The sequence below is a fragment of the Malus domestica genome, chromosome 09 (assembly GCF_042453785.1).
Source record: "Malus domestica chromosome 09, GDT2T_hap1".
NCBI lineage: Eukaryota > Viridiplantae > Streptophyta > Magnoliopsida > Rosales > Rosaceae > Malus > Malus domestica.
Window position 1 is genome coordinate 12500438 of NC_091669.1, and position 23729 is coordinate 12524166.

Here is a 23729-nt window from a genome sequence, read left to right on the forward strand (position 1 = left end):
GCTCCTCACTTATTACATATTTGCCCCTTCCTTTGTTACATAATTACATTTGAGTCCCCCAAGTATTTATACGAGATCTAAATACAGAGACCCTAAGTATGATACAAACAAGATTCACTAACACTTAGAGTTTATTTATACTTTCATTAAGTATAACATAAGATTCACTAGTGTAAATATTTTAAATTGAAGATCGAATTCATTCATTGTATTCATATAGGGTGAAGGAGTGTAGCTGTAAAAAATCATCAAAATCAGAGTTAAAATAACCGTTAAATCATGATTTTTAGTTTATAACCGTCGAAAAGTTTTTTCCCGTTACGTGATCTCTGAATGTTTGTTTTTTGCGATTTTTGGCATATGCGGTCGCAAAGCATATACAAACAATTTTGACGATTGGATCGTTGAAATTAGTTTCGTAGAATGCATATCCCATCAAAACGATAGATTGACTAATACTTAGAGTTTATTTATACTTTCATTAAGTATAACATAAGATTTTGTGGTATCCACTAGTGTAAATATTTTAAATTGAAGATCAAATTCATTCATTGTATTCATATAGGGTCAAGGAGTGTAGCTATAAAAAATAATGAAAATCGGAGTTAAAATAATCAAGTTTGATGGTTGGATATGCCAAACTTGTTTATATATGCTTGGAGATCGCATACGCCAAAAATCGCAAAAAATAAACATTTAGATATCAAGTAACGAGACAAAACTTTTCGACTGTTATAAATGAAAAATTATGATTCAACGGTTATTTTAACTCCGATTTTGATGATTTTTTACAGCTACACTCCTTGACCCTATATGAATATAGTGAATGAATTCAATCTTCAATTTAAAATATTTACTCTAGTGGATACCACAAAATCTTATGTTATACTTAATAAAAGTATAAATAAACTCTAAGTGTTAGTGAATCTATCGTTTTGATGGGATACGCATCCTACGAATCTAATTTCAACAATCTAACCGTCAAACTTGTTTATATATGCTTCGAGATCGCATATGCCAAAAATTGCAAAAAACAAACATTCAGAGATCAAGTAATGAGACAAAACTTTTCAACGGTTATAAATGAAAAATCACGATTTAATAGTTATTTTAACTCCGCTTTGATGATTTTTTCCAGAGACACTCATTAACCCTGATATGAATACAATGAATGAATTTGATCTTCAATTTAAAATATTTACACTAGTGGATACCACAAAATGCTATGTTATACTTAATGAAAGTATAAATAAACTCTAAGTGTTAGTGAATCTATTGTTTTAATGGGATACGCATTCTACAAAACTAGTTTTAATGGGTGAGACATGACACGACCTATTAAGATAATAGGTGTTACACGAAAATGATAAACACGACCCGTTTGTCAGGCCTAGTGGCAGGCCATCTCATAAACTCATCCTTAAGAAAGATGCAATAGAGGAAGAAGAAAACACGAGGGATATTGTATAAAGACCATCAATCTGTCACTTACAACCGACACCGGGTTTCAAAATATTAAAAAAATAAAATCTATGTCGCTCAGAATCGATGCAGGTTTTAAAATATTTAAAAACAATAATAGGTGTCACTTAAAAGCGACACTATTTTTTTTAAGTGGCACAATTATTTAAAAATTATTAAAATGTATGTCGGTTATAAGCGACATTAAATGTTCACATCAGTTAAAAGCAACATAGACAGTTTATGACACTTACAATCGACAGTAAATCCAACGTCATGTTCAGTAGGTGTCGCAAATGTCTTGTCCACCACTATATTATATTAAAGCGACATCACCTAGTGACACAATAAGTCCATTTTATAGTAGTGCATTTTGGCTATTTAGCCTAAAATAAATTATGTTGATTATCCTAATTTATTTTTATGAATATTTTAACATAATAATATTTAAATTCCGATAAATAATAAAAAAAATCACACGACCTACCCATTCTTAAACACAATTTCATAATTCAAGCTTACAACAATTACTAATACTGTAATACCCAACTTATTTTTAAATATGTGATTTAGTTATGAAATTCAAATTACTTGATGATTATGAAATCTAAGTGAAGGGAAATGTGAAATCCTGTTCTCGAATTTTATTAAGTATTATGTTTCGTATTCAGAGTTACGATGTATTTATATTTACGGCGTTTAAATTTTTCGATAAGTTAAAAAGATGAGAATGCCCCTTGTTACATCCCACATCATCCAGGGGAGTGAATTCTCTAAGCCTTATATGTACATGCCCACCTCTTCCTAGCACAAGGCCTTTTGGAAGCTCACTGGCTTCGGGTTCCGTAGGAACTCTGAAGTTAAGCGAGAAAGAGGCCAGAGCAATCCCAAGATGGGTGACCCACTGGGAAGTTCTCGTGTGAGTTTCTATAAACAAAATCGTGAGGGCATGGTCGGGGCCAAAGCGGACAATATCGTGTTACGGCGGAGGCGAAGCCCGGGATGTGGTGGACCCTAGGTTGGGATGTGATAATTTGGTATCAGAGTCAATTCCTGGCCGGAAGTGTGCCGACAAAGACGTCGGATCCCTAAGAGGGGTGAATTATTAGATCCCACATCGCCCAGGGGAGTGGATCCTCTATGCCTTATATGTACATACCTACCTCCAATAAGCACGAGGCCTTTTGGGAGCTCACTGGCTACGGGTTCCGTAGGAACTCCAATCCAAAGTTAAGCGAGAAATGGGCCAGAGCATTCCCATGATGGATGACCCACTTGGAAGTTCTGCTCGTGTGAGTTCCCAGAAATGCCTCGTGCTAATTGGAGGTGGGTATGTACATATAAGGCATAGAAGATCCACTTCCCTGGGCAATGTGGGATCAAACACCCCTAGTTTGCTAAACAGAATTATATGAGGATGTATTTTATCCTTATACGTTTTGCCATATTTCTTGACATATTGGGATAGAGGTTGATCCTACGAGCGCATAGGCGAAAACCGTTCGCCAAACAGAGTTATAACGAATGAGATATAAACGAGCAAATATAAGGGCAAAATGGTCATTTAACCATTAATCTAGAAGGCTCCAGCTTTACTGGAACAACCATTTGGGGTACCACGTGTGTGGATGTGATGGAGAGAGGAGAAGAGAAAAGAAGGAAATGAGGGACTAGGCTACCCAATAGGAAGATGATGAATGAAGGGAAATGAGGGAAGAGAGAAGGAAGGGACCAGATCCACCCTCGACCCGTTTCCCTGAGCGACCTGACCCGATAACAGCCATGAAAACTCATCCCCGACCTCTTCTCTTCCATTTACATCAAAAACTCGAGTTAAATTGATCCTATTTTATGAAGAACGAAATTTGTGGCTTTGAGGGTTCCATGGCGGCGATCCGCCATTTCTAAAGGTATTACCTTCGTCCACCACCACCTTTAGCCTCATTTTGAGGCCAGGAACAAAGCCCAAACAAGTATGGAGGCAGCGAAGCAGCGGATTCGACGAATCGAAGAACACATACTTTAGGGTTTTCAACGGATCAAGGACAATTTCAGGTATTTTCCGGCCAAATTGGACTTTGGCCCAAGTATGAAACTTATTCCCCGTGGTGTGTTCTGTAATCTTGTGAAATTTGGTAATTTTTTAAGTTTAGTCAAAAAATTGGGTTTCCGTTCGCCAGAAACCGCCGCCACAGCACTCGTGGCCAGTGGGCCGACTTTTTTTTTTTTTTAAAGTTAATTTCAATATTCTGAATTCATATTTGATTCATTTGATGTGATTCCGTTGTTTGAATCTAGCATTGAACATATCTGCCACTTGAATATTATTAGTAAATGGCTTAAATATGACGGTGAACTATGAATGGATTGATTCCGTTTGAGGGTATGTAGACAGTCTAGCAAAAAGGTTAGATGCAGCCATAAAGTAACCAAAATAATTTTTATTGTGGTTAATAGAGTAGAGATTAACCATACCTTTGTTTTGGCCTATCATGTGATTTGCCTTTGTTTTGGCCTATCACATGATTTGCTTCCGAATATTTTGGGTCGTTACAAATACGAACGATAATTAAAACACTTTCTTAAAAATTAAAACACGATAATTAATACTATAGACATTAGAAAATAAAAATTACAACAATTACTAATACTAATATTCGTAGGGATTTGGTTGACTTGGTGGTGGACTTGGGCAATAGACACTAGATGGATCGTTAGATGAATCGAAGAAGACATTTCTTATGGCATGGCGTCTTATAATTTCGGTTTGCTTATCATGAAAGAACTTCTTCCAACTTGGAGTATATTTTTTGAGGTCCGCGTTCATTACCTCACACCTTTCAATAATTTTTCAACTCTGGAACAAAGCTTGGCACCAGTCAGATCTTGCATCTTCCCTTCTTTTTTTTGCTTCATTTTGCTTATCTATTCCTAGCGGCCTTGTTATAGATGAAGATGTGTCACCAGTTCGTCAACATCAACATCATCATCAACATTCACGCTTAAGCTTTCGTTAGCAAATAATTTTGCCCATTATTGATCCGCATTGGTTCGCTACCTTGGACAATTCTTGAGGATGTCTCAAGCATGAAACAACTTAAAAACAAAGTTTGCGGGTGTAACCCTTATCTTGTAAATCGTCATTGCTTTCTCAAAATCTATGCAAGGTATAGTAAAAAAATCAATTAGTTGGAAATAAAATTGTGCACATGAAAAATAAACTATGAAGGAAGACACTCAATCCTTCTTCTGAACTCTTTTCACTAGTGGCATCAACCACGACTCTATCCAGTGGCGGAACCAGAAAATCAAACTAGGAGGGGCCTTTAAAGCCCTACAAAAAAAAATTAGAAAAATTAATTACAATACAACTAATGAGAGGAAAATTAAAGTCTTTGTTTTTGTGTTGGCATGGAAAATTTTAATCAAACAAGAATGGTGGAGCCTTAATTTTGTAAGAAAACCTTAGTATTGAAATGATTACATCATAAGAACAAAATTTCTTTACGAGTTTTAATATAAAAAATTAACACATTAAATGCAAACTAAATTTAAGGTTATAACTTAAACTAAGACATTGCTCTCAACTATATGGTTTTTATAGTTAAAACATAAGGCCAATTATAACAAAAAGGGGGGGGGGGTTTAGCTTTAATATGGTAAAAAATAAGATAAATTATAGGGAGCTTTAATGAAAAGGGATTGAATTAACTTTTATTTAATGAAAAACCATCCTAAACTATTATTTAATGAAAAGGGCTTAAATTTTAATCATAAGGACACAAAACTTTTATCTTAGGCCCTACAAAACTAAAACACACGGGCTCACCAAAAAGCCCAAACCGCATAACAATTAATATTCCAAAATTGCCCCTAACGGAGCCTAACCCAGGCCCGTTAGCCGAAGTTACTAAAATTCATCATCCCTCCCAACGCCATTAATGTTCACCAACCCCTTCACACCGTACCAAAAAATCGAAACCTCCATTACTCCAAACGTCAAGATCTCAAAGCGTTTTCAAGTTCGATTCAAGTTTTCAAGCAATAATCTACACTCCATTACTCCAATTCGAACTGTATGTTTGCATAGTCGAAATCGGACAAACACAGGTACGAACCTATAATTTCTAATATTCTTGATGATTTCTTACTTTAATTTACTAAATATGTGCATTTGCATGTTTGAGATTCTAAAAAATGAATTATGTTTCCAGTTCACAGTTCTGATTTGCATCCAGACGAAAACACATAAAAAATTTGGGAAATAAAAGCAACAGAGAAGAAACAGAGGTACGTACCACAAAATTTCTGATATTTTTGGTGATTTTACAGTAATATGTAAGTTTGCATGCTTCGAATAGCAATGTTTCTGCAAAATGGTATATTTTTACTTCACTTTGATAACTGCTCGTTTTCTTATAACCTTTAAATAGTATTTTCTTGCCCTCATATGTTGTTTTCTTTGCTTAAATAACTTAAATATAATCAACATTCTATTTCGGTGGTGTTTTAGTTTAATATATAGTGTTTACAAAACAGTTCACGATTTTTAAGTTTAATAAACAGTGTTTACGAAATAGTTTACAATTTTCTTCATTTGTAAATAGAATTGAAATGTAAGGAAATAGTAAAATTTGGGATGCTTTCACGAACGAGTGTGGTTTTCTAGTTCAGTTTGATAAATAGTTCAGTTTGCTAAATGGTTCAGTTTGATAAATAGTTGAGTTTGCTAAATAGTTCAGTTTGATAAATAGTTCAGTTTGTTTTGTAAAAAAAGTGTGGTTTTCTAGTTCAGTTTGATAAATAGTTCAGTTTGTTTTCATACAAAAGTGTGGTTTTCTAGTTAACTTTGATAAATAGTTCAGTTTGTTTTGGTAAAAAAGTGTGGTTTCTACTTCAGTTTCATAAATAGTTCAGTTTGCTTTGGTAAAAAAGTGTGGTTTTCTAGTTCAGTTTGATAAATAGTTCAGTTTGCTTTCCTAAAAAAGTGTGGTTTTCTAGTTCACTTTGATAAATAGTTCAGTTTGTTTTGGTAAAATAGTTCAGTTTGATAAATAGTTCACTTTGCTTTGGTAAAAAAATGTGGTTTTCTAGTTCACTTTGATAAATAGTTCAGTTTATTTTGGTAAAATAGTGTGGTTTTGTAGTTCAGTTTGCTAAATAGTTCAGTTTGCTAAATGGTTCAGTTTGATAAATAGTTCAGTTTGCTAAATAGTTCAGTTTGATAAATAGTTCAGTTTGCTTTGGTAAAAAAGTGTGGTTTTCTAGTTCACTTTGATAAATAATTCAGTTTGCTTTGGTAAAAAAGTGTGGTTTTCTACTTTAATTTTGATAAATAGTTCAGTTTGCTAAATGATTCAGTTTGCTAAATGGTTCAGTTTGCTAAATAGTTCAGTTTGATAAAAGTTCAGTTTGCTTTGGTAAAAAAGTGTGGTTTTTTAGTTCACTTTGATAAATAGTTCAGTTTGTTTTGGTAAAAAAGTGCGGTTTTCTACTTCAGTTTAATAAATAGTTCTATTTGCTAAGTGGTTCAGTTTGATACATAGTTCAGTTTGCTAAATAGTTCAGTTTGATAAATAGTTCAGTTTGCTAAATGGTTCAGTTTGATAAATAATTCAGTTTGATAAATAGTTTAGTTTGCTTTGGTAAAAAAGTGTGGTTTTCTAGTTCACTTTGATAAATAGTTCAGTTTGCTAAATAGTTCAGTTTGATAAATAGTTCAGTTTGCTTTGGTAAAAAGTGTGGTTTTCTAGTTCAGTTTGATAAATAGTTCGGTTTGATAAATAGTTCACTTTGCTTTGGTAAAAAAGTGTGGTTTTCTAGTTCAGTTTGATAAATAGTTCAGTTTATTTTGGTAAAATAGTGTGGTTTTGTAGTTCAGTTTGCTAATTAGTTCAGTTTGCTTTGGTAAAAAAATGTGGTTTTCTAGTTCACTTTGATAAATAGTTCAGTTTGCTTTGTTAAAAAAGTGTGGTTTTCTAGTTCACTTTGATAAATAGTTCAGTATGTTTTGGTAAAAAGGTGTGGTTTTCTACTTCATTTTTTATAAATAGGTCAGTTTGTTTTGGTAAAATAGTTCAGTTTGATAAATAATTCAGTTTGCTTTTGTAAAAAAGTGTGGTTTTCTAATTCACTTTGATAAATAGTTCAGTTTATTTTGGTAAAATAGTGTGGTTTTCTAGTTCACTTTGATAAATAGTTCAGTTTGTTTTGGTAAAAAAATGTGGTTTTTTACTTCATTTTTGATAAATAGTTCAGTTTGCTAAATGGTTCAGTTTGCTAAATAGTTCAGTTTGCTCTGGTAAAAAAGTGTGGTTTTCTAGTGTACCTTGATAAATAGTTCAGTTTATTTTAGTAAAAAAAATGTGGTTTTTTAGTTCACTTTGATAAATAGTTAAGTTTGTTTTGGTTAAAAAGTGTCGTTTTCTACTTCAGTTTGATAAATAGTTCAGTTTGCTAAATAGTTCAGTTTGATAAATAGTTCAGTTTCCTAAATGGTTTAGTTTGATAAATAGTTCAGTTTGATAAATAGTTCAGTTTGCTTCGGTAAAAAAAGTGTGGTTTTCTAGGTCACTTTGATAAATAGTTAAGTTTGTTTTGGTAAAAAAGTGTGGTTTTTTACTTCAGTTTAATAAATAGTTCATTTTGATATATAGTTCAGTTTGCTAAATAGTTCAGTTTGCTTTGGTAAAAAATAGTTGTAATAATTAAACTATGTTTATTCTTACAGATGGACGGAACAAAGAAACTAAGAATAAAGACTTTCGCTGTAAAGAGTCCATGTAAGAAAGAGAATAAAAGACCTGCAACTTCTTATGTTCAATATAGATGCAACGTTTTCGGGTTTGCAAATGCAATGCAATTGTACAGACCAATGCTTCAACAACGCCAAGATGTCATCAATCATTTGGCCGAGACACCATTTTGGAGTCTAATCAAGTTCTACATGGATGATGAAATTGTTTCAACGAACATAAAAAAGAAGTCTGATATGGATCTGATCAAGATCATACAATGCCATGACTCCAAGCAACAACAGTTCAAATTCGGAGATCATGAGCCAAAAGCAATAACAAGTGAAGACGTCGTTGAAATATTTGGATTGAACAACCAAGGGGTTGAACTACCAAACACAGACAAATCCACAAAGAACATGAAAGACAGCCTTGTCAAAGCATACTTTGCAAAGCAAAAAATAGTGAAAAAAAAGGACATTGTTGAAGCATACCAAAAATCAGTCCAAGACAAAACTCCTGAAGGGGCAAAAGCTACTGCTTCAATTATATGTGTGCATCTGCTACAATCACTGTTATTTGCAACATCTGGAACTTACATAGCGTGGAGCTTCATAACAATTTGTGGAGCTTTGGACCAAATCAGCAAATACAACTGGGCAAAAGGAGTGAGGGACTACTTGTTCAAGAGGATTAACAAATCGAAGAAAAAAAAAGAAAAATGGAGAAGAATCAGCAACAACAAGCGGATGCACTGCCCTTATTTTGGTAAGAAATAAGAACTATATTTAAAAAACATGAATTATGTCTTATAAATTACACAAGAAAGTAATTCAAAGTTCTTATTTCATGCAGTATTGGATTTGTCTTCACACCAATCTGGTGGAGACAATAAGTGGGCGAGAAAACATGATTCCTGCCATTGGAAGATGAGACCTAACGAAAATCCACAAAGCAATCAGAGACATTCAAGTTGAAGAAATTAAGGTAAGGACAAATAATAAAAGTATTTCAATAAACAGTATATTTTTGCACTTTACAGTTTCATAACATAGTGATCTTTACAGTTTAAAGTTTCAGAAGTGTCATTTATATAAAACAGATCCAGCAATAGTGTCATTTATATAAAACAGAAATAGTGTCAAAAAGAAAAGTGTATTTCAATAAATAGTAACATATATTACTCTATTATGCAAACTAGTGTGATTCTCTTTTAATAATTTGTACATTCAGTAAATAGTTTGCGTTTTTTAAAGTTTAATAAACAATGTTTACGAAACAATGACATTATTATGTAATTTAACAACTATTTAATGTGTCACTGTGCAGATTGGTGGAGGTATTCCTTGTTCTGAAGAACCAACAAAGGAGCATTCCAACATCAACAAAAAAGAATGTAATGTCATTCCTTATCCTCAACAAAATAATGAGTCTTCCAAGAACAAGGAAAAGAAGACAACGGGAAGGAAAAGGAAGAGAACTGAAGTTGGAGCTGAAGAAGATCAAAGCATCACCATCACTGAAGCTCAGTCACAGTTTGATCAACTGTACCAAGAAGAATTCATGAAATTTGATGCAAGTTATCAAAAGGACTTCATCGGGATTGATAACACATTAGGTGTGGAAGATTTTGAAAAGTTTAAAAGACGTGCGAGCATGGATCAAAAGAGGTATCTAGTCCTCAGTCACATGATGATATATGCACTCGACAACCTACACACAGATTCAATTGTAATGAATCAAACAACTGGAGCCCTTAATAGAAACATTGAAAAGCTTCTGCAAGAACGACTTGAGGACAAGCAGAAGATTAGTTCAATGAACACAGAAATGATACAGTTGCAATTAAATAACACAGCAGCTTCTATGAAAGTAAATAAACTTCTGGATGAAATTGGAAGTTTGAAGAAGAAGCTACTGGAAAATCAAGCAATAGTACCAGATCTAAATGCTTCAACCAAGAAAGATCCAGAGGAGGATGAACCACCTAAAGAAGATCCAGATAATGATGATCAAGTTGAAGAGCATACACATGATAAGGATACTGCTACTGAGGATCTAGTTCAAGAGAATGCAACTGAAAATGATGTGGCTATGGAGGATCCAAAACAAAGGCATGCAATTGATCATGATCCAGATGAAAATGAGGAGGATCAAGCTGAGAAGGATCAAGAACATGAAGGAAAAGACACTGCCACTGAAAAAGGAACCTCCAGAGTTCAACAAGATGTTCAAATGCAGACTCCAACTATCAAGGATGGTGAAAAGCAAGGAAAAGAGACTGCCAAAAAGAAGACGAGAACACTGGTAAAAAATATTCGAAAGAGGGATGATCGTAAACCAAATGTCGATCCACATTATGATTATATCCCCATCCAGAGAAAACAAAAGAAGGCAAAATACATATATGCTGTGAGTGACAATGAAAGCCCTTCAATTTTTCAATCAGAAAGCCAACCATTGGAACCAATAATTGAGAAAGGAAAGGAGGAGCCCAAGGTTGAATCACCCTTGAATCCAATTGCTAAAGAAATAGCAAACAAACCTGCAAAGAAGGCTGCAAAGAAACCTGTAAAGCAAAAGCTTCACAAACGGTATCATCTACCTGCATCAACAAGGGCGTACAAGTTACTTGAAGATGAGACAAAAGAAAAATTCAAGGAATATTACAGACAAGAGAAAATGTAAGTTTACATTATTAATCATAACTTAATACATGTGTACACACACACACACACACATATACATAGATATATAATACGTTTTATTTTCTGATATAGGGACTACTTCTGGATGCAACCAAGATAAGGGTCCATGGCGACTGACCTTGTTGTCCTAAAATCAGATCTGACATCATTGTTTGTGGATGGAGCAATCGACGCCAACATAATTGATGCTTCGTTCTACACAATGGCAGAAAACGAATAAAAAATGAGGCAACAAAAAAATATGTATCTTCCTTCATTCATATTTGTAAGTGCCAAACAGTTTTGTTTACAAAAAAATGTGGTTTTCTAGTTCACTTTAATATGTAGTTCAGTTTGCTTTGGTAACAAAGCGTGGTTTTCTAGTTCACTTTGCTAAATAGTTCACTTTCATATGTAGTTCAGTTTGCTTTGGTAACAAAGTGTGGTTTTCTAGTTCACTTTGCTAAATAGTTCACTTTGATATTAGTTCAGTTTGCTTTGTATACTTGCCTCCTCCAAAAGGCCTTGGATTCGCTTTAAAACTTTAAATGTGTATTCTTGGTTCAGAATGATATGGAGATTGAAAAAAAAAAGTGTATTTTTTGGTTCAGTTTAAGAATTAGTGTTGCTCATTAATTAAGATTAATAAATACATGTGTATTCTTGGTTCAGAATGATATGGAGATTGATAAAAGCAAGAGTGATCAGGAGCACATTGACAAAACATTGAAGACAGTCTTACAAGATAATGTGGATAAAGTAGGAAAGGTCTTCATATTCATCAAGCATTACTTTCACTTCAGCTTGGTAGTTTGGGACATTAAAAATGGAAAAATGCACACTACAATTCCAAACTACCGAGGGTACATGGGAATACAGACCTATACTTTGATCATGTTGTTCAAGTGGTAAGAACAAAACTATAATTCAATTACAAATTATATTCTTATGCTGATAGGAAAAATCAAACTTCATAATACAATTTCTATTTTTGTTGTTTTTTTTGTTTTTTATGTTTTTTTTGTTTTTTTTGTTTTTTTTGGCAGAGAGACAAAATAGAAGCATTTTACAAAGATTTCAAAGGAGACAGCAATCTCACAATAGATATTGAAAGATGCTTAACTTGCGCCCAACAAAAGGATGACTCGTAAGTACAAACAACAAGTTGATCTCTATATTTTTCAATCAAATTTATACATTCAAACACATAAGAAGGACCATGAAAATCATATATACAAACACAAGACTCATACTTGAAAAAATAGTTTGCAGTTTGCAAAATAATGTCATAAGAAGTTTCAGAAATAGTTGGATTTTCACTCTTTACACTTTACGAAACAGTATTACAAATCAACAAATAGTTCATTTTTTCAGTAATTATATGTCATCTAACTACGAATATATGGAAATATGAAGCCAATCAACTTTACATACCTGATTCTTTGAGTTATAACTTATAAGAATGAGAACTATATTAAAAAATTTCACATGCTTACATTTTGACACTTCCTTTTTTGTTAAAGTTCCCTTTTATTATCCAAAAAATATAGTTACCAAATTAGATAAATTTATGCAAAACAAAAAACTAGATAACTTAAACTGTTTCTGAAATATATGTACACACTATATCTAAAAAATGAAAAATAACAGCTTTTTTTTTTTTTCAGTTCCAAATCAGCACCCCATCCTTCACGCATAATTAACGCCCAGCAAAAATCATCATTTCACTCTTGCGCTAACTTCACTCTCTCTCCCTAACACCACTCCCATTTTCACGCACAGATAAGCCACGATGAAGAAACTGCATGCACTATAAAAAAAAAAACAGAAACCCAGCCCCCAGCTCAAATCATCAATCCTCATTTCCCGATTTCGTACATCATTCCAGTTCTTTTAAGGACGAATTCACGCAAATTTCAACTTCGCTGAGCAACTTGGTCGCAGAAATACCTAGAAAATAAACAAAAGGTAACAATCTTACAATTTTTCTCAACATATTTCACAAAATCATACGGTTCATTGTTTATATAACAAACATCTACTGGAATCAAGCATATAGAATAACATGCATCAACTTAAACAAAACCCAGATTATACTATTTGCTTAAATTTATTTTGTTATTTACTATCAGTACGAATCCATCACAGATCCACCCAAGAAAAGACTATTTACTAGCTAATCGTTCAATATATAAACATACATTATGCTATTACACGAACTAGTGTGATTCTCTGTTTGTAATTTTTATATTTGAGTAAAATAGTTCACGATTTTTAAGTTTAATAAACACTGTTTACGAAATAGTTTACAATTTGCTTCATTTGTAAATAGAATTGAAATGTACAGAAATAGTAAAATCTGGGATGCATTCACGAACAAGTAGTATAAACATATATTACGCTATTGCACGAACTAATGTAATTGTCTGTTAATAATTTTTACATTCAGTAAATAGTTTGTGTTTTTTAAAGTTTAATAAACAGTGTTTACGAAACAGTTTACAATTGCTTCATTTATAAATAGAATTGCAATTTTTCCAGATCTTACACATAATACACCTCCTATTGTACATTTTTATTTCTAATTTATTTAGTTATATGAATCTTATAAAGATTTATGCAGTTATAAAAATGTTTTCCAATTCCATAAATAGTAATTCACATTGGTATGTTTCAAATATAATTGTGTACTCATACTGATTTTTATTTGTTTAAGATCAAGTTGCATTCTAATAAAAACTATATTGACAGATGGTTTCAGTTAGAATAACTGTACAAATGTCAAACTCAACCAAAGCCAATGTCAAAATGATATCCAAAACAACAAAGAGGACAGAACAAAGGAAAATGCTTGGAAAAATAGAAAACAGATCACGTACGAAGAAGGAGACAATTCATCTACAGATTGACACCACTACTGAAGAAGAAGTTGGAGAACCAATACAAATTGCAAAGAAAAAGGTGCAAAAAAAAACAACCACTACAAAGGCAGAGGAAGAGGGAAACACAACCTAAAGAACAGAACAATTGTGAATCAAGGATGCAGAAGAAAAGATGCCAAACGCTCAACCACCAACAACAATCAAGAGAAAGAAAAAGGAAAATGACAAACCAGTTCCAAAGAAAAAGAAAAAGAACAAGAAAAAGGAAAATGCCAAACTAGTTCCAAAGAAAAAGAAAAAGAAAAAGGAAAATGCCAAACCAGTTTCAGAATCAAATAAGCAACAAATTGAAGAAACAGATATTGAAGCTCTAAAAAGCAACAATGCTCTCAACAAGAATGATCTACAAGTCAAAAAGCAAACATTTAGCCAAAAAGCAGTAAAGCCAACGACAAAAAACAGAAAGAAACTCTTGGGTGAAATTCCATCATTCAACCTGGATTTAAAAGATGAGCCTTCTTCACAACCGGATGACCTTCCAGCAACAAATCACATAGACAGCAGTGTGAATTGGACACAACTTCAAGTGCACAAGATGCTGAAACCAGATGATAGAAGAAGAATAACTCAATTCTGGTCAATAGACAGCAGGTAAGTAATACAAAACAAAACTCTTAACTGAAGTTTTTACACACTCCCATAACTTTATAAGCACTGACGAATTATTGTATAACTCATACTTTTGCACTGTCCTGCAGCGATGAATACTGGACGGCTGAAACTACAGATTTCAACTATTACAGAATAATGATGTTGAAAGAAGACTTGCACAGTTTGATGGCAAATGGACCTACATCAACTCAGATTGTTGATTCTTTCTGCTACATGAAAAGAGAAAAAGAGAACATCACGAAACAAAAAAAACTTCTATGTCTCCACAACAATCTTTGTGAGCAAACAAAACAACTAATATTCTGCAAAAATTATTTACATATACATATAAAAATTAGAACAATTAATCTGTAATTATGATATTTGATGATTTTCATTTTCAACAGCACAACATCAATGAACAAAGCATTTAAACAACTCTGCAAAACAAGGAAAGGCTCTACAACCAATTGATGGACCAATATGGAATAGTATCAAAGATTTTCTTCCCATTGTTTCATTACAACCATTTCTCCTTAGTAGTTTTGGATACAAAAAATGCAGAAATGATTCACTACAATTCTCTTCGACAAAGCACAACAGATGAAGATCTGGACTTTGATTGCTACTGGGAAAATGCAGAAATTATGGTAAGCAAAAACGCACAACCAAAAACTCTGTCATATTTATAGAAAACAATCATCTTATTATTACATTATAAATTTTTGCAGGGACACTTTGTTCAATATTGGCTGGATAAAGCAAGAAAATCAACAAGCAATTCAAATGCTATGGATTCAACTCAAGCCACAACGACGAAAATTAATTCCATCAAAAGTGACTTTGAATTCCAAATCAAAGAAGACAGAACCTGTGCACAACAGAAACCAACATCATACGTTATAAAATTAAAAGCATTTTAGTTATATTTATGTATAGTTTGTGCTTACTGCAGTTTCAGAAACAATATGAATAATTTGATACAGTTATAGAAATAGTTTGTACCACACATTTCATTTCATTTTAATACTCATAATCATTCCATGAATTTCTTTGTAAATCAGATTAGATTGCGGCTTATACATGATGAGCTTCATTGACCAACTATCAACTAACCGGAAGGTTCAAGGATGTATCAAAGATCATCAAGTAATGAAAGCAAGGAAACATATCTTCGTGGATTTGATGAACCATGATTTCAGCTGGACAAGGGAACAAGAAGCATATATCGAAATCTCACAACAACTCACAAGCATTGGGCATTAGAATAAAAAATAAAAAATACGCATTATATGTAATTTTGATTCGGATGTACTTTTTAAGGTTCAAGATGAAAATCTGAGAGATGGTGGAAAGCATTGGTCTAAACTGAAGCAATACTTACATGTTCAAGCTTACTTTTGCTATGATTTACAAATGTCATTGTCAAACATGTTTGACACAACTCTCTGTATATATATATATGTTTCATGACTTAATCTAAATTTTAATCTATTTTGATAAATAGTTCAGTTTGCTTAGTTAAAAAGTGTGGGTTTCTAGTTCAGTTTGATAAATAGTTCAGTTTGCTTTGATAAAAAAGTGGTTTTCTAGTTCACTATCATAAATAATTCATTTTGATATATAGTTCAGTTTGCTTTGGTAACAAAGTGTGGTTTTCTACTTCACTTTCATAAGTAGTGTGATTTTTTTTCATTTTCTCTTACCTAAAATGGAATATTAACTAGATCAAGAATGAAAACCAACATATTTGCCTCCTACAAAATGCAACACACAAACTTACATACAACCTACAAAACAGATATTGAAACCATAAAGCCATAAACATAGATATGTATTCACTGTTTATCAAACTCAACTATTTATCAAACTCAACTATTTATCAAACTCAACATACTGTTTTGTAAAACTGGAAATACTAAAACATTGAATTCATATTTATTACTCGAACATAATTCCAAATCAACAATTACATACTCCCAACCACCAATTGAAACAAAATAAAAAAAATATCCAAAATGAAAATCTGGTACATATCACCAAAAACTCCCATCTCTCAAAACAAAAAAGAAAAAAAATCAACCCTCTTGTATAACAACTTTACATGAAACCTTGTTATGTCCCGAACAACCACACCTACTACAAGTGACAGTCTTCTTACTCCCACTGATTTTCCCAGCAGATTTGATCCTAGTTTTCTTTGGTCTTCCAGACGGAATCTTTGTAATTGGAGGCCTCGCACCATTTATGATAGTATCAACTGTCGGTTTTTCCAAATCTGAAAATGGATGCATGACAAATTGATATATTTTCCGATAAAAACTTGCTTTCCAGTAATCATCAACGTAATAAAAAACATCACGATTATCATGTTGCAACACCTGCAAAACATGAGAACATGGGAAACAATTATGCTGCCATTGCACACAAGAACATGTCCTATCATCCAGACAAACAACAAACCGATTCCACTCTATCCTAACTTCAAAAACATCCGCATCAGAACGACTAATCCTCCAATGCATGCTCTCCTTCAACATCAACTTCATCTCATTTTCTTTCTTTGAACACAAAATCGTATGAATATTCTGACCAAATATTCTTTTCTCAGCCATACTACCCATCAACCGAACTCTAATGTCTTCAAAAAGATCCATAAGTGGCATACAACGACTATTCGACACCATGGCGTTAAAAGATTCTGAAAGTGCATTGCTCATCGATCCCCATCTCTTACCAGGAAAATAGGCAATAGCATAGTTCTCTTTTGGCAAATCACACAAAATATTCTTCACATGCCCTTACCCATTATCCTTGAATTCAGCCATGCAATCATCAAAATCAGATGGGGTACATGCGTACGCACAATTTGCCAATAGATTCATCATTTTCTTCTTTTGTCCTTCACCAGCAGCCTTTGGAAATAAAGTACTCACATTCTGTTTCAAATGTACAATACAAAATGAATGTGGACACTCGGGAAAGAATTCTCGAATGCTCTTCAAAATACCATCATGTCTATCCGCACCCTCCCTTGAGGCCTCAATATACCAGATAATATTGCCAAGAACCATCTCCAATTTGCTATCGTTTCTGAATCAACAATAGCATAAGCAACCTCAAAAATCTCTGCACAGCAAAAGTGAAAATGCACTGTCAAATGTCAACTACTTCTGAAACTGTAATTGAACTATTTAGTATACTTTGTTTGAACTACTTCTGCAACCTTTTATCTTTATTTGAACATAAAATCAAAGACCAATGCACAAAAAAAAAAAAAACAGATACAGTCAAAGTATCACCTATTTATGAGACTGATTGAACTATTTCTTAAACTGTTCTTCAACTAGTTCTGGATATGTTTCTTTTGCACAGTAAGAAAACATAAACAAATAATATCCAATATAAAAGTCTAAAATTATTAACTCACCATCGTTACCATTTTTTGCACAGCAAGACAGAAGTGTTCCCTTGTATTTGCTCTTGATAAAAGTACCATCAATGAATAACATCCGGCGACAAAACATGAAACCTTTTATCCATGCATCATAAGCAATAAACAAACGAAGAAATCTATTGCTCTACGGTACAACTTCAAGCTCAAAAATAGATCCAGGATTGCTTGAACGAGCAGATTCAACATACCAAGGCAAGAACTTGTAAGCATCAACATCATCACCATTTAACTTAAAAACTGCCATCTGTTTGCCAAAATAGGCAGTAGAATAATCGATATCTAATCCATAAAACTGTTTTAAATTTGAAATGATCTCCTTCGGTTTAATAAGAGGATTTGATTGAACCTTATCCTTGATGAGAGAAGCAACAAACTGTCGGCCAACAACTTTGTTTTTCTTCTTTCAAATCATACCCTTGCATGTATGCAGATTATGCAACTTCCGAATAACAAAAAAGTTATTAATATCACACTTGGATGCATACACACGCCAAAGACAGTCATCAGATTCCTTCCTAGAACACTCCGCACTAATGTGATTCTTATCATTCTTCAAATACTTCAAATCAAAACTACATTCAACAGAAAACTTCTTCAACTTATCTCGGAAATCAACACAACCTCCCATAAAGACTTGCCCCTCAGATTCTATGTAATTGTCCCATTCACATGACATATAATTGTGCACACCGTAAGAACCATACTTTCCTAAATGATCATTTTCACTAGAAATAATCATAGAGTCTAATGTATGGTAAGAAGAAGATGTGTTTTTCGAAGGTAACTGAACTATGGAACCATCACATTTGTCTATAACCAATATTTCTACAATCGATTTCCCAACAATATCAAGAACCATCAGCATGTTTAGAACATCGGCATCACAATCTAACACGCAATTAGGATTTTCATTCAAACCATATCGCAACTCAAAACAACCAACTCTCAAACCCTTAAACCTAGAACAAAGATCAATGCAAATCTGATTGAAGGTAGAAGATGATGAAATAGAACTAACAACGCATAAACCACCATATGTAAACCGAGCTAGTTTACCATTCTCCATAACTGTTTATTAATAAACAACAACTGTTTATTAATCGGTTGCAAATCTAAATTCAAATCTTTGTAAAACAAATCAATACCTAATAATTAAACAATATGCATATAAAATGAACAAAAATAACACTATTTATAAAACACAACAATCACAAAACAAAACAAAACAAAAAGTAAACTGAAATATCCACTGTTTCGTAAAAAAAGAACACTATTTCTGAAAAATGTTAAAAACATAAAATGAGATGAACACCTATTAGTTAAACAATATACATATAAAGTGAAAAAAATTACACTAGTTATAAAACACAAGAATCACAAAAACAAAAAATAAACTGAAATATACATTGTTTCATAAAAAAGAACACTATTTCTGAAAAAATGTTAACAACATCAAATGTGTATAACACGAATTAATTCATAATAAATTTCTGAAAAAGAAAAACAAAATCAAGATGACCAACATACAATATAAACAAAGTGTGGTTTGGTAAAAAAGTGTGGTTTTCTAGTTAACTTTGATAAATAGTTCAGTTTGTTTTGGTAAAAAAGTGTGGTTTTCTACTTCAGTTTGATAAATAGTTCAGTTAGTTCAATTTGCTTTGGTAAAAAAGTGTGGTTTTCTAGTTCAGTTTGATTTGATAAAAAGTGTGGTTTTCTAGTTCACTTTGATAAATAGTTCAGTTTGTTTTGGTAAAAATGTGTGGTTTTCTACTTCAGTATGATAAATAGTTCAGTTTGCTAAATGGTTCAGTTTGATAAATAGTTCAGTTTGCTTTGGTAAAAAAGTGTGGTTTTCTAGTCACTTTGATAAATAGTTCAGTTTATTTTGGTAAAATAGTGTGGTTTTGTACTTCAGTTTGCTAAATAGTTCAGTTTGCTAAATGTTTCAGTTTGATAAATAGTTCAGTTTGCTAAATGGTTCAGTTTGATAAATAGTTCAGTTTGCTTTGGTAAAAAAGTGTGGTTTTCTAGTTCACTTTGATAAATAGTTTAGTTTAATGAACACCTATTAGTTAAACAATATACATATAAAATGAACAAAATTACACTAGTTATAAAACACAAGAATCACAAAAACATAAAATAAACTGAAATATACACTGTTTCATAAAAAAATAACACTATTTCTGAAAAAATGTTAACAACATCAAATGTGTATAACACGAATTAATTCATAATAAATTTCTGAAAAAGAAAACAAAATCAAGATGACCAACATACAATATAAACAAAACAAAAAAAAAACAAAAAAAATCAAAACTTACCAGAGATTCTTCGAAATAAGAAACTCCTAACTGAAAATTTCACAAACCGGAATCAATCTACTAATCTAAAAACAAATCAACAACAATATATAAGTCAAATAAAAAGCTAAGCATAATTCATGCAAAAAAGAATTCAAAATCGAATTCCAATTCAAAAAAAAAAAAAAAAAACAAACAAACAAACAAATCAAAACTTACCTGAGATTCTTCGAAACTCCTAACTGAAAAGTTCACAAACCGAATCATTCTGCTAATCTGAAAACAAATCAACAACAATATATAAAGTCAAATAAAAGCGAAGCATATTACATACAAAAACGAATTCAAAATTGAATTCGAATTAAACAAAAAATCGAATTCAAAATCGAATACAAAACTGCAAAAACAATGTCGATTACCTCCAAACGAAAATCTAACCAAATATGAAAGACGATCACTCCAGTTAAAATATTCAAGCACAATGAACAACACCGATGACAACGATTCAATAGAATCTCAAAATATGCAACCACTGCGAATCTGTTCTGAAACAAATGTTTATTCCGTAAAAATAGAACAACGGCGATCACGATTTCAAAATGCGCTCTCAACATTCGTCGGCAAGCATTACTCAAACCACTCAACCAGATTCATAAAAAAATTGAAAATTCCACTGAAACTAGTCGGCAAAAATTAAAATTCAATTAGTTTATATGTTCGGCTAACCCCAAACCGAGTAATCTAACAGAATAGTTAAATTAGGTTAACCACATCCATTAGGGGTAAAATTGACAAACCACAATATTATTTAGTCTGGACTATTGTATTTGGGCTGATACAATAATGGGCTTTGTACTAACCATTAAATAAACTTTCAATGTGGTTTTTGGTTAAAAGTTAAACTTTTCAAGCCCATTTGGTTAGTTTTCCTTAAATTATAAGGGTTTTTTCTTTCAGTTAAAAAAAAATTTGAAAAGTGTTAGCATACCAAAAAGTCCCCAACCATGGCCTTTTGGAAGTGCAAAACACCACTAACAAATAGAGCACACACTAGTTTTAGTAAGCATGTGTAGATAATAGGTATTAAACCTTGTAATTGCAGGGTAGGCCTAGGCCAATCCTAGGCTCAATGTGGCTCCGCCACGGGCTCTATCCAAGCTTCATTTTCACAAGTTGCACACTTTGTTAATAGTCTTCCAATGATCGTAAACACCTTCATAGGTTTGGCTGGTGTTGGAGATGGAATTAAACTTGTCAAGGATTTCACCCCACAAGAGATTTTTATTTTGGTTTTTGCCGATTGCACCATATTTGCCAATAGAAACTTATGACAAGCACAGAGAAAAATATTCATCATTTGACCAATTAGATCCTTTAATGTGACAACCCGTCCCAAATTTTACAATTTTATAAATTTTAAAAGCGTGAATTGATAAAAATGCCATGGAGGCGAGAACCTTGATGTCTGTTGACCGTTGTCTAGAGGAACGTATGACTTATTCTTTTGGAGTATTTGTGTAGTACTCATTGATACGAATGCATAGGCGAAAACCGCTTGCGAGTCAAAATTATAACGATATAGTTATAGACGTTTGAAATTTTTTATTTAAAGTTAGTTAAATAATTGGAGCTCCCATTTTGTGGGGAGGAAGCCAATCAAAATTTTAAAGGAGGGTGAGGGGACCAATTAGGAGGAGGAGAAAGGAGGGAAAGGAGAGAGGGAAAAGAAGAGGGGATCGGCCGGATCCTTGACCCGCACCTTTCGACCTGTTTTCACCATACTTTCCGGTGGTTTTCCATCGGATTTCTCACGAAGTGGACCAAGCCACCACTCCCAATCATCATCTAATCCTTCCTTTTTCCCATTTTCACCCAGATTTGGAAGGAATCTGAGAGTAATTTAAAGGTTTTTCATAAGGGTGCGCCGGAGGTGGTGTGGCAGCAATCCACCATTTCCAAAGTAAATCCCATCAACCACCACCACCATTAGACTCCCCTAGAACCCTGGAACAAGGCCGAAACATTTGATGAGGCGTCGGAGTTCGTTTTGGTGGCGAATCGACAACTACCCAAATCGAGGGTTTCGTACGGTTTGTGGTGATTTGAGGTGTTTCTCAGCCTAATTTGCCTTAGTAGTGGTATAAATCGATTCCTCATGTTTTTTAGATGAATTCTCATGTTTGGATCATTTAATTTGGTGGATAATTGAGATAGTTATAACGATTTTAAGTTTGCCCAGTTTCCAGCGACCTCCGCCATTTTCGGAGCATTTTTCGGCTAAACCACAGTGAGTTAGCCATCATGTAAGATACCAATCTCTTCGTCTCATCGAGAAATATGATTTCCGTTTTTGAATCACTTAATTTCGTTGAGTATTGACAAAGTTATGGAGGTTGAAAGGTTGCCCAGAAATTCCTGCGAGTTACCAGTTTTCCTGCGGACAGCAATCTTTCAGACCATTTTCCGGCCACCATTTGGACTCCAAGTTGGTATAATTTTGTTCTACATTTCTCTAGCTTCAATTTGGTATATTATGGGTTGAATTTGGTTGAGAAACAAGTGAGATATGGAGTTCCAAAGATCGCCCAGGAAATCTGCAAAATCTACAGAATCCAGCAAAGTTCCACTAAGGTCCACCACTTGATAGGATAGTAATCGAGATCTGACCGTTGGATCGTCACCAAACTTTAATACATTATAGTACGTAATATTTGAGGACCATAGAAACTTACGGATCTTCCTGAATTGGATTTGTAAGTTTATAAAATAAATGATAACCGCCACTTGGTTTTGGGCAATTGGTGGAGATCCGACCGTTGGATCATAATGAAATTTTAGTATGTTATTTTAGAAGCACAATGTGTATCTTTGAAAGTTACGGATCAAAAATCTGAGTTGCGGATCTCCTAGATTGAGTTATATAGGGTTGTGGATCCCACCGTCGATCTTTGACCGACGGTTGACCTTTGGTCAATGGATATCAAATCATTTTAGAATGTCCTTGAGGATGTGCTTTATGTGAATTACGTATTTTATTGATAAGAGTTCTGAAATGTGATTCGATAATTGTTATAGGTGCCAATTGTTCGGGACACCTCGATGTACATGCTAGTGAATCATAGTGTGAGCTCCAGGTGAGTGGATCTTTTCCCCTTATCATATGTATATAATTGATAATTCCACAAACGTTTCTAAAGTGATTTATGTATGTACCTACAAATAATTATAGTGAACAACGAATGGCTTGATCCCTGTTTAAGGTACATAGGCAATCTAACGAGACGTTATATGCAGTATAATAAATGAGACTAAATAATTGAGACAATAGCCTTGTTTGGGGAACTGAGCATTGTGAGGGACATTGGTGGAAAATGTGAGATTTAACTTTTTGTTTTGGTGGTTAAATGTTGTTCATAAATCAATGTGGGAAGAATCAAGAAATTGAAGTAAGGAAACATAAGTAATGGTAGTTAATTAAACTAGTGTCTAATTGGGCTTATCACTGATGTTTACTCTCGAAAGTAAATAGTTCGGGAGTGGGTCGTTACAGT

At 33.2% G+C, this 23729-nt stretch overlaps 1 protein-coding gene across 1 annotated transcript; it reads left to right on the top strand.

The window, feature by feature from the left end:
• Positions 1 to 9385: 9385 nt before the first annotated feature.
• On the top strand, positions 9386 to 12033 carry LOC139187775 (nuclear polyadenylated RNA-binding protein 3-like). Its single transcript, XM_070804363.1, has 5 exons — positions 9386 to 9397; positions 9525 to 10879; positions 11301 to 11304; positions 11555 to 11689; positions 11929 to 12033. The coding sequence occupies exons 1-5, from the start codon at positions 9386 to 9388 to the stop codon at positions 12031 to 12033; spliced, it is 1611 nt and encodes a 536-aa protein (XP_070660464.1).
• The last annotated feature ends 11696 nt before the right edge of the window (positions 12034 to 23729 follow it).

Excerpts from the sequence above, each read along its gene's own strand:
- LOC139187775 (XM_070804363.1), top strand. Across the intron at positions 11,690-11,928 it reads ATTACTTTCACTTCAGCTTG|AGAGACAAAATAGAAGCATT; the intron begins GTAGTTTGGGAC and ends TTTTTTTGGCAG.